Source organism: Lepidochelys olivacea (genome assembly GCF_965140295.1).
Source record: "Lepidochelys olivacea isolate rLepOli2 genome assembly, chromosome: 19".
NCBI lineage: Eukaryota > Metazoa > Chordata > Testudines > Cheloniidae > Lepidochelys > Lepidochelys olivacea.
This window is the reverse complement of record NC_140429.1, coordinates 16053889-16066177: the sequence shown is the minus strand read 5'-3', so window position 1 is coordinate 16066177 and position 12289 is coordinate 16053889. Positions and strand designations below refer to the sequence as shown.

Genomic DNA, 12289 nt, shown 5'->3' with positions numbered 1-12289 from the left:
GCATTGACTGCTCATGCGAGAGGCCTGTGTGGAGAAAGGCTGATGCGATTGGATGGTGTAAATCTGGTGTAATTTGTGAAAGGTTTCTGCTATGTTTCCAAGGCTACAGCTCTTCCTCAGCCACGTGTCTGGAGACTTGTAACAGTGAGACAGTTTGATCTATTGAAAGCCGGTTTATGAAGTTAGAATATTCCCTTGCGCCGATCGCTGATTATACAGGGATGGCTGATACTCAACCAATGCCAACTGATTCTGAATTCTGGCCATTTATTTAAATCTTTGCAGGTCTATAGACAGGTACATGCCAAAATGGGCTCTGCAAGAATTATACAAAATGCTTCCTGGGTAACATGAGTCAAAGAATGCATTGTACAAGCATCTGATTCAAAACAAAAATTCTCAAAGGTGATTCAACTGCCTCCTTGCAAAAGAGCAGCATGGAGGCCACGCTGAAACACCAGACAAACTTGGAGATCTACAATAGTAAAACAACCCATAAACCCATTTCCTCAGACACTTCCAACTTCACCCACAAGCTAAAGACTTTCCCTGCTTGGCACTTTTTCCCTTTTAAAACAATAAACAAAGAAAGGCACAATTCCGAGGAACAAGTCTCCGTGCAGAAACAGGAGTCCAGGGTTCATCCATAGCTAAGGCTTTTCCCACCATGAGAACCAAACCCAGCTACAGACACAAGTATAGGGACAGGGATTGGCCTTTGGCAACAGGGCTCCTTGGCTTGGAGAGTCCGAGCTGTCCAGCAGGTTTGGATCATGGTGGTCTGCAGGTCCTTTTTAGCTGAACTCTCGGCCAGGGAGTAGGATGGGGGCCACTAAGGTCCAGAGATAGAGGAGGAGACCAGCCCAGCTGGAAGAAATCTTCACCCAGACTGCAGTCCACGGACTCGTCATTGTCTGGGAACCTTCATCGGGCCTGAAACACCAAACACAAGCCTCCCGCAGTAAGGTGAAATTGGGTCACTGCAATGTACCGGGTAGGCTAGTTCCAACTAGTATCTCCTGCCCATTCCCCTCCCTGTGCCCAGCTCTGTAGCTGGGGGAGAAATAAGGAATTGAAATCCTGTACCCAAGTGGATACATTGATTGTAGGGGTCATTCATGCATGGGGCAAGGAGTGTGGGGGATTCCATTAACTAGTCGTGCACCAGTTTAAATTCCCACCTTTCGTTAAACGGGTGCTACCCTGTGAGCACAAGGGTCACTCCACACCAGCTTGCGTTACTGCCAATTGAAACCACCTGCCCCCACTTCCCCTTGCAGAGCCAAGGCTGCCCCATGGACAGCGAGAGCCGGACACGGGCCCAGCTAAGGGGAGAGCACGCTGGACACTGCACAGCTGCTGGGGAGCAAACTGGAGCTCATTCTGACGCGTGCACTGACAAGGCAGACTGTCAGCGAGGAGCTGAGGGCAGTGAGGAGCTGTACTGTGCTGCCAGAGTGGGGACAGGAGAAGCGGCTGAGTGACTAGTGCTTTAGAAATAGCCAGGGAGAGCGGGGAGGGGCAGGATGGGGCAGCGACAGACAGACCCAGATAAAGGGGGCAGTTAGTCTCCCAGGTGAAGTTCTCCAACAGCCAGATCATCTTGACTTCAATGGAGCCTGCAGAGCCCCCACCAGGCAATGATCTCCAGACTCTCACCAGAGGTTACGCTCCATTGCAAGCTCCCTGCTCGCAGGTCTGGCAGAGTTCAGCTGAGGACACCTCCAAGGGGACCCAGCCTGCACCGCTGCTGCCCCCGCTCTGCACTGGTTACCAAGGCAACCCTGCTACTGTGGCAGCAAAAAGGCGGGGGGGAGCCTGCCATGGGCCGCATGCCCCCAGCGAGCCGAGCTGCACAGCTCACAAACTCCACGTTCAGAGCAGAGCCACAAAGTCGCTTGGGAGGCTGCACGCAGCTAGGGCTTGCTGAATAGCTGGGAAAGCTGTCAGTCACACCAGGCCAAGAGCGCCTAATACTCCTCTGCCTCTCGCCCTATGGGCCTGCTGGGGGGAGCGGCAGGGACGGGACGGGGAAAGGCATGGAGCCTTGGGCCGTATTACCAGCGCTGGAGCCAGCTAGGGTGAAACTCTCCTGGGGCAGAGGACCTGCGCAAGGCCTATGCACCACTCAAGTCCTGCTGGAGCCTCACAGGGCTCTGCCTGGCGTGAATTTTGCCTTCAGAGATCTCTTGCTATGGTTAAATAGATGGGAGCGTTTGTCCCTGTGCTTCTCAGTATCTGCGATGGGGGCTCAGTGGCACGTTTACAACACAGATTGCGTCTGGGGGAGTCTTCCCCTGCCATTGAAATCAAAGGTGACTCAGTGGCATCATCGCTGTTTGACTGATGGGGAAACCGAGGCACAGAGCAATGAAGTATTTTTCTTGCGACGCAGATCTGGGAATAGAACCCAGCTTCCCTGATTTCCAGCCCAGTGCCTCATCCACCAACCCAAGAACATGAGGAGATTAAAATGCTTCAGGGATAACCCCATTGCAGGCCTAACCTTTCCTGTGGGCAGTAATGAGGGGTCTGATACTTCCTTAGCTCAGTGTGAGTGGGAGGAAGAACAGCCACACCATGGGTTGGGGACACAGACGCTCCACTGACTGCTCCCTCCACCCCAAATCACCGCGGAAATGCCTCGACACAGCCAGTCATTGCTGGGGCACTGTGCTGTGCTGCCAAGCAAGACGGATCCCATGCAGGCATGGCCCCCTTTTCTGCCCTGCAGCCCCCAGCCAGAAGCACCGGCTCTTGGCACTCGCAGCAGGACACCAGTGCGGACTCAGAGGGAGGTGGTGGCAGCTCCTACCTGTACCAGTTTGTGAGTGTCATCATGATGTACAGGGAGGCCAGGAAGAGGCAGATGTGGAAGAAGGTGTAGTTGTAGGCCACTCCGTCCTGCTCGTTGTCATAGGCCCGATGTGCCCCATCTTCCACGCCCAGGGCCCCACCACTCAGCATGGCCGGGCTTTCCTCAGTCAGCATCATCTTGTTCACTTGGCTGTGGTCTGAGGAACGGATGCTGAGAGCAGAGACATCAGGGAGAAGTTAAGTCCACTGTAGAGAGGCTCAGAAGCTCTATACTCCTGCCGGCTTTGGACGCTGCCTGCAGGTGAGTTCCCCTCCCCTCCTCGCCCATCCCTGTGGCTCACTCACGACAAACGGGTCGTTAGCCAAATGCCACAGCAGGCCAGGCTGTGCCCTCAGTTACATCTCACTCAGGGGACGTCTCTGTCAAGCCCGGGCTGCACGACCCTCAGGAGAAAGCCCTGCGTGGGGGGACACTGCACAGGAGCTCCTAGGCCAGCACTGCTAAAATGCCTCACGCCAACTTCCGGAGTCCCCCTGCTCTGGCTGCTCCGCGGCAGGGGACAAGACGCTGAGCACCGCTGGGGAGGAGGAGCCAGGGGGTTTCCCGCATGGCTCAGAGACTCGAGCAGACACTCCCCGTCGGCCACGGCAGGAGAGCCGCAGCAGCCTCAGCCCTCACCTGATGAAGAGTGTGCACAGGAGGAAGATGACCAATCCCACAATGCTCGAGGCATCCCACCACTGAGTCACCTGCCCGTCAGCCGCGAGGCCGGCGGTGCTGTTCCTCACCAGGAGCGTCGGGTTACAGTACTTGTCTGAAAAGGAATTCAAAAGCCAGCGTACGCAGCAAGACACTTTCCACCCACTCAGGCCAGCAGGTCACTGCGGCTCTGGCGGGAGGTGTTGGGCTGGCGGCCCTGGAGGCTGGAGAAAAGGCACAACCAGCAGCACAGTAACTCCCTACTCCTCCTCCGGCCATCCCAGTGAACCCGGCCCTGGGAGGACCCCTGCTGCGGGGAGAGAGGGTCAGGAGCAACGCACTGACCAGCTCAGGGAGCCCTGCGGAGGTTGCTAACAAAGGTTGAGGTGAGAGCCAATTGCAAAGGTATTCGGTGTGCACTGCACCGGGCTTATTTCACAGAGACCAGTGTCCCTTCCCCCCAGGTCTGCTTTCCAATACAGACCTGAAGGGGAAAGCCCAACACTACTGAACTGCCCCCCTCCCACCCCCCGGCCTCTGAAGCTCAGACCCCCTTCACGCTGGAGTGGGGACAACAATCCTCATGCAACACACACACGAGCCCCGGACTGGCCGGGGTGCCGGGCTGGTGCACACCCCTCACCCGCTGGGCTGGGCTGGATCTGGGCATGCGTCACAATGCCCAGCCAGTGGGGCCTATAGCTACAACCCACCCATCGCAGGACTGGAAAGGGTCAGCACCAAGCAGCAGTTACAGCTCCTGGGACTCGCTGGCTTCGGTTCTAGCTGGTAACTGGTAACAATCGCCAGTGAGGGGAGCTGGGTGCATGAGGGGCAATGAAGCCAGCTGGATGCCAGACAGTAAAAGGTCACATAGTCATTGGGAGAGGGGAATGAACAAGGAGAGGACTTGGTCAGGGGGGTTAGGAGACAGACACCCCCTGCATTAGCCTTTCTGGACGGTGTTGTGCCATCCCAGGCTGATCCAAGGCTACCTGCAGCCTCTGCTGGCCAGCATCCGCGCCTTCGAATGCTACCTCCCCCTGCTCGTCAGAGGAGCTGGTTTGCCAGGCTCCATGGGCAGGGTCTCCCCAGAGGCTGAGGCAGGGTTCACGAGGTTCACCCTCGAGACATCGGCTGCAAGTCCTCGAGCGCCAGCATCACTTACTTGGTACATTCGCCAGGGCTGACCAGGTGATGAACAGGGTGTAGAGGGTGATGATGGAGGCCTGCAGCAGGCCTGAGTGAGGCTGAGCATCCTGCAAAGGCGAGGAGCAGGTCATTCAAAGTCGGCCCGGTCCCCAGCACAACCAACCACAGGGCTCAGACCAGCAGGCAGCATCACTGCCGGCACTGGCAAAGCACCACACGCTACCAGCCCAGCCCAGGGCAACTCCAGCAAAAGACTCCTGGGGGATGTGGAGGGAAAGGAAAAAGTCTTCCTCCCATTACTGCTCCTGAGTATGCCCCAGCACAGCTAGGGCTAGCCTGACCCCTGCCCAACAGACCCCGAGCAACTGGACTAGCCCCCTGTCCCAGACAGGCCCTGACAAGCCACTGATTTCAAACCCAGCAAATCTGAACTGAAAGCACCAGATGCTTCAGAGAGAGGCGAAGGAACCCTGCGGCAGCAGTTCTGGGATAACCTGCCCGAAGGAAGAGTTTCTTCCTGACCCCAAACAGTCAGTTGTTGGCCTATGCCCTGAAGCAGAAGGTTTTATACCCCTACGTAGTGCAACTGTTGATATGCTCATCATTCATAGACATGGCTAACCCCGTTTTGAATCCTGCTAGGCGCTTGGCCTCAGTGAGGTCTTGTGGCAGCAAATTCCACAGGTTAATTTTGTGCCGGGTTATTAGAAGCATCAAACAATCCTGCAAGATGTCCCCTCCCAATCCTGATGACACCGCAAGCCAGGGGTTCTCAGTGGTGAGCAACCAGAGGGACCAAAAAGCAGCAGGTGACCTTGGCTCAGCAATCTGGAAGGCTGGACCAGCGCTGCCTACCAATGCCAGCTTATGGCACAGCCTTAGAGCGTCTCCACCCTTCCCCATCTCACCAAGCTGGCTGCCAGGAGGAGCGGCAGAAGTTCCCTTCGCCTCTTCCCCTTCTCCTGGCTGCTACAAGGAACTAGAGGATCCCACAGCAGGGCCCTGTATTACAGGCCCAGTCACTCTGCACTGCCCATATCAGGCAGCACAGAGAGTGCTCCTGTGATCAGCACTCTGCCGGACAGACACAAGCAGAGTGCAGGGAGCCCAGCACACCCTGCTGGAGCTGCTGAGACGCTCTATGTGGCCACATGCCGCTTGTGAGCCAAGATCTGAGCAGCCTTGCTGCAGACCATTGCTTGAATATTAACTCTGCTTTCAAGAGTCCCTCATGTCAGCCAGTCCAGCAGAGACGGTTTCACAGAGGCTGGGCTGAACCGACTTCAGCATCGGTAACTCATCACCATTGCGAACTGGGCCTGCCGTTGGGCCTAACCCAGGCATGCAGCTCAGCCGCTGTTCCCTGCTCAGCCACCAGATGGTGTGCGAGCTGCAGGGGGCGAAGCAGCCTGTGCCCTGGCAGGCTTCCAACAGCCGCCCGGTTCCCCCTCACCTGGATCTTGGGCAGGATGGACACGACAGAGGCGATGACGCAGAAGATCAGGTTGAGGCTGATCAGCACCTTGTTCTCCGTGCAGCCGTCAGGCTTGGTGTAGTAGACATACAGCAGCACCACAGCCGCGAGGGAGACCGCATAGAAGAGGAAGGTGAAGATGAAGAGGGCTGGGGAGGAGAGAGGATGGAACTAGGTGCAGTGCTCTCTGGGGGCCTGTACAGGGGGCAGAACCTGGCTGAGCCCAGACACCAGCCCAGAGTTAAACGTCACACGCCCTGCATGGGTTTCACACCCTGTGAAGTTTTGACCTGCTATGGGCACAGGTTACCGCTGAGATCCCTAGAACTCACAGAAAGGGGTTAGTCTGTTTTTGTAGCTTGTGTGTAGTCACTTTCACTGTCTTCCTGCACGGTCCCACAGCTGTAGGGAAGAGAAACGCTACCGGCAGGGAAACGTGATCCTTAAGCCACCACAACGGGCAGGAGCAGGGTCTTACCCAACTTTTAAGCTGATTGGATTTTAACACTGAAGGGGCCCCATCAACTTATCTTCCCCATTTCACAAAGAGACAGGAATTTACTTGGGTGGATCAAGCAAAATACGCTCTGTACAGACCTGCATACCAGCCCTTGGCGTTGCCTTCGTTCGCATTACGAAGCCAGATCTGACTCCAGGAGTGGGCAAAGTCAATCAGAAGGATGAGCTGGATGAGGATGAAGAAGAAAGACCCCACCACACCGAAGTAGAACCACACTGGAGTGGGGAGAAAGAGAGAAAGGAGTTAATGCTGGGAATTTTTATAAGTTTTTGATAATGGGTACCAAGGCAGGTGGTGGAATCTCCATCCTTAGAGGTTTTTAAGGCCCGGCTTGAGAAAGCCCTGGCCGGGATGATTTAGTTGGGGTTGGTCCTGCTTTGAGCAGGGGGTTGGACTAGATGACCTCCTGAGGTCTCTTCCAACCCTAATCTTCTATGATTCTATAATACCAATGAGTCCCCTGGGGATGAAGCCAATAGACGAGACTTCTTCCTAGCTTCTCTGCCCAAGCAATGAGCTGCTGAGGGGACAGTGATGCATGTCAGTGATGCATCCTTTCTGAGCAAGCACTCCACAGTGCATCCTACTGAGATCAGCTCCAAGGAGACCTTATGGGCAATTGTCTGTCCTCTGGGACACGAGGGAAGGTTCCTATTGCAGAAAGGGGTGCTTAAGACTTCATCATAAGTCTTTAGGCTAGCTTCTCTTCTCCCTCAGCCCCCACCCCACATACTGGCTCATGCTGGGACCTTGACTAAACTACAAAAGAGGTGTGCTCTTAACTGGGGTTAAAACAGCAGTGAAGACATAGCCACTTGTCTTGTACCACAGGTTAAAGTCTACATGGGAGGCAGGAGATGAACTCATGCTGCTAACCTGAGTTAAAAGCAGAATTTCCATGTCATCAATGCCATTTTAACCAGATTTAGCTAACCTGAGTCAAGGACACAACTTCTCCTGAGTGTAGATAACACTGTACCAGTTGTTACCCCATTACCAGTTAATTCAGCGTAATGAACACATCTAACAAGGCTAGCTTGGCACTCCCCAAACATCCATGGGGTATCCTAGGGCTCAGCTTAGAACATTAGTTATTATTTGTATTGCACTGGAGCCTATGAGCTCCAGTCACGGAGCAGGGCGCAATTGTGCTAGGCACTGTACAAACAGAAAAGAAAGACGATCCCTGCCCCAAGAGCTTGTGCCCTGGAACAAGCATTCAGGGAGTGTTGGGGCGAGGTGGTTAACATGTCTGTAAAGACCTGGGTTAATCAGCAAAAACAAATAAGCCCTAAGACCTGGGCCCAGCAAAGAGGTGTGGCAGGATCGGGAAGGGTTGGGGGAGGATGGGACCAACCTGGGGGAACATGCCTCACACTGCTGTTCTGGGGTTTGAAGTACTAGCTTGAGTTTGTGAACCTGTTGACCTGTAATCTTAACCCACCCACCAAGGGAGAGTCAAAAAACTACCACGTGTCTCAAGCTAGAGAGCAGCTCGCTCTCCCTCTCTATGCTGTTCCGGTAGAGAGTGGTAAAAGCTCAGCTGAAGAGCCTCCATACAATGCTCCGGATGTCACCTTTCGCAGCCTCTTCAAAGAGCACCCAGCAATAGACAGACTGATCTGCCAGTCTGAGATCAAACAGCCCAGCGACAGAGTCACTGTAACAATCAATTAACCTCGCCTGAGACTGCACTGGAGACAGCCACCCCCTCTCACCTGCAACAGACAGCCAGGCTGGTACCCGAAGGATCCTTCACCATGCCGCATCATTCCATTTAATGGAGCTCTCTCCCTCCCTGCTTCTTTTTCACAGCCTTGCTATGTTGGTTTCTTACTCTGCTCCTGGCTCTATTTTCAGCTGGATGTTCCCTCCCAGATCTCTGCTTTTTTTCTCTCACAGTCGTGAGACTGCAAACACGTGACTGCTATGCCAAGCACAAGCACACTAACCGCACAGATGAACCAGATCAGGAAACACGCAAACCCTTTTGTCCTGGAGAGTCATTTTCTTATGTCGCTCTGCTGCCAGTGTGCCCATGTGATCAGACACACAGTATTGATCCTATTACATCCCAGCCTGCTCCCAAAGGCTCAGGCTGCGCCAGGGGCTAGTTAGATATTTTTCCCCCAAATGGGAATTTTGCTTTGGCAGAGAAATGGGAGATAATTTCCTATGGAGGGACTAATGGACGTTCTGTCCCCACCCCAGCTAATGGAGGGGCTTGGTTTTATACTTATATCACGCTCTCATACGCCATCACTTGCGATTCACAATGCAAACAACTCCAGCGAATATAATGGGCAACAAAGGCACGGTTACTGGAGGCGTGAAAACCATTCCTCTTTCTTGAAATCAGAAGCTGTGGCTCTGCTGCCCCGGGGGAGGGTCACTGCGGGCTCTGGGTGTGTTCTCCCCGCCTCTCCTTGCTCAGTCGGCTCTGAAGCGATCGCTCACATTGCGGAGGCGGCACGAGCAATCCCAGGGTGGCCCGGAAAGCCCCCCCCGGCGCCTCCCCCACTTCACATTCCCCTAGCAGCACTCTGACTACTCCCATCCGTGGCCACTCCCTAGGAAACTGGGCCACACTTCGCATGAAGGCTCCCCATTGAGAACGGGTCAATGGACGTTACAGCACAGGGGTCCCCAACGCGTGCCCGCGGGTGCCATGGTTCCCTTCGGGGCATTGTTATGTGCCCGCAGGGCACCCTGCCGCTGAAATGCTGCTGAGAAGCGTTGCCCTTTCTCGGCGGCATTTCAGCGGTGGCGCTTCTTCCCACAGCTGCTTTTTTCTCTGCGGTATTTCGGCGGCGGGGTGTTTGGCGCCCGCCACAGTCTTCTGGGAATAGCAATATGCTATTCCCACAAGAAAGGTTGGGGACACTGTTATAGCATGTTGCAGACAGGAGTGAGGGCGTATTACAAAGGGTTATAAGCACAGCAGTAGAAGCTGTTGTAAATGGTTATAAGCAACTTAGTGACCCCCTGGACAATCTGCAATTGATTCAAACATAGATGAAAACTTTATACACAGAACCATAATACGAAGCATGAACAGAAAGGGTGCATGACAAATCCAGGGCCAGAGGACAATGCTGTAACAGACACAGCAGCAGTGTGGCATGGAAAGTATACACAGGACAGAGTTGGTCCCCACTCCCACCTTGAAGGGCTTTCTCCCAGCACTGAAAACTGCTGCACCAGAATGATGAGCCGGATTTGTCAATTTACCGTGCAACAAGATCTCACCCTGCTGGAGCCATAAAAGCCCTGCTCTCTCGGTAGAGAGGGATGCTGGGAAATTTACTCCCACCACAGAAGGCAGCTGCGCTCCAGGTAACAACTTCAGGGGGCAAATAACTGTGTCTGCAAAACAGGAATGCCTTGGGCAGAGTGCGATGGGGCCGGCCCAAGAACATGCAGCCATAAGGCAGGTGTAAAGGGACACACTTTATCAACCAGCTTACAGTTGCTATGGATCTTGCAAGACACCATGTTGTTCCCCCTTGTTAACTTTTCTGGCTTGTCTACGCAGGGAACCTGACCAGAATAGCTATTCCAGAATCAGAGTGTCCACCCACACAGTTATAGCAGAATATTTCTAGTACTACAAATTCACACCCTATCTTATCTGGATTAAGTCCCCTGTGCAGACAAGCCCTTATACAAACAAGGACCAGTTGCTAAGACACAGAATACAGCCACTGGATTACAGCAGCATCAGTACTGGGTTTGCGTCATAACTTATTTCTTGCTGTTAGTCAGCTAAGCTATTCTAAAACCCGCCTCAGCCATGAGGAGAGTGTGTGGCCTGTCCTGGCTCTGCAGGGTGCACACCCACCAGCAGCGACTTTCCTATCCCTGGAAGGCCAGGCGCACGAGCAGTTAATAAGGCATTAATACCACGCTTCTGTAGCTAGTCAGTCCCACTTGTATATGCACCACTGCCCTCAGCTGGGGGAAATGAGCAGTGCTCAAAAGTTTGGCAACTTGGTAAAGACACTCTCCGTGGCTCTTTTATCTGTCCTACAATGGGCACCCCAGGGCACGCACCCCACCCCAGGTATGAGACCTGCTTGAACCAGCAGTGCATCAAGACCCTGAGCTAGCTAAAGTTGGGCTCCAGCAGACCACCAAGGAAAGTGGATTTAAGAGGCCAGGACCTCTTAGAGGGAAGGGATAGCTCAGTGGTTTGAGCATTGGCCTGCTAAACCCAGCGTTGTGAGTTCAATCCTTGAGGGAGCCATTTAGGGATCTGGGGCAAAAATTGGGGACTGGTCCTGCTTTGAGCAGGGGGTTGGACTAGATGACCTCCTGAGGTCCCTTCCGACCCTGATATTCTATGATTCTATGACCTCGCCTGAGAACGTCCCGATATTTGTTCAAGACTCCAAGGACCAACAGCAAGAGCAGCCTGTAAACACTGACTGTACAATTGTATTAAGGCACAGCCTAGGTCGCAGGTAACCCGTGGACAGGCATGGATGTGTTTATACATGTACGTGTGTTTACCTGACGTGAACGATCCATCAGGAATATAGAAAGCGCCCACTGTGATTCCAATCAAAATCAGGAATTTGAAGAACCAAAACCTGGATGGGAAGACAAGAGCCAAGAAAAGCCATCTGAGACCGAGGAAGGGAAGCAAGCTGGTGAGGCCCATCTGGGCCGAGTCCTACGCCCACTGACGCTCTTTACTTCTACTTGGAGTTCAACCAACGAGCAGAAGTGCAGTTGACTCATGCTATTTATAGCGCATGGAATCCATGGCAGGTGTTGGCCGGCTGCCCTGTTTCCAGTCAAAAATAAGCCACACCTCTCTCTGGTCAGGAAAATAGTTACCTTTAAAAAAAAAAAAATCTGCTGTTGTAGATAAGCTGCTCTGTGATTGGCTTGGAAAACAGAATGTTTACATGCAGCAGCCAATCAGAATACAGCTATTAAATAATGCGAGACAGAAGAACTGTTCCTTTCTTGCACCAGCATTCACTAGGGAAAATAATTAACGCTCTAGTCAGCATTTTATGGAATAGAGCAGTCATAGATCAGCGACGCCTGCTTTAAAATGAGTAAGAACCGCATATTTATCTAGCAGCAGGAGGCTATTACCCTGCAGTAACATCTGCTTCGACCATGAGAGCTGCAGGGAATTCAGGGCCAAAATTTGAGTGTTTGTTTATTTTAAGAGAAATGTTACATACCTACCATTACGAGATTTACCTTTGTACCAGTTCCCCTGCAGGGTTTGCAAACTAAACAATGCAATTGGGCTAGAGCAAACTGGGCGTCAGGACTTCTCAGGGGGTTGCGAGGTTATTACGGGGGGGGAGGAGGGGTTGCGAGCTGTCAGCCTCCACCCTAAACCCTGCTTTGCCTCCAGCATTTATAATGGTGTTAAATATATAAAAAAGTGTTTTTAAAATATAATGGGGGGGGTCGCACTCAGAGGCTTGCTGTGTGAAAGGGGTCACCAGTTCAAAAGTCTGAAACCCCCTGGGCTAGAGCATGAGAAACAGAAAACAAAACTGGGGTGCTGCCTAGTTATTGGACTCAATATCCTTCCCTACAAAGGGGGTGAATCCTAATTGCCTTCATTGCAGGAAATCTTTGGTGTGTTTCTGTGGTC

At 53.2% G+C, this 12289-nt stretch overlaps 1 protein-coding gene across 1 annotated transcript in view; it reads right to left on the bottom strand.

Annotated features, from left to right (window-relative positions):
* Window positions 1-247: 247 nt before the first annotated feature.
* SERINC2 (serine incorporator 2) overlaps window positions 248-12289 on the bottom strand; it is a 31249-nt gene continuing 19207 nt past the window's right edge. The window contains exons 4-10 of the mRNA XM_084652598.1: window positions 11176-11255; window positions 6741-6878; window positions 6123-6292; window positions 4686-4776; window positions 3497-3632; window positions 2816-3028; window positions 248-933 (exon numbers count right to left, since the gene is read on the bottom strand). Of these exons, the coding sequence (XP_084508724.1) occupies window positions 795-933; window positions 2816-3028; window positions 3497-3632; window positions 4686-4776; window positions 6123-6292; window positions 6741-6878; window positions 11176-11255 (967 nt within the window). The 3' untranslated portion in view covers window positions 248-794. The remainder of the gene's footprint in view (window positions 934-2815; window positions 3029-3496; window positions 3633-4685; window positions 4777-6122; window positions 6293-6740; window positions 6879-11175; window positions 11256-12289) is intronic.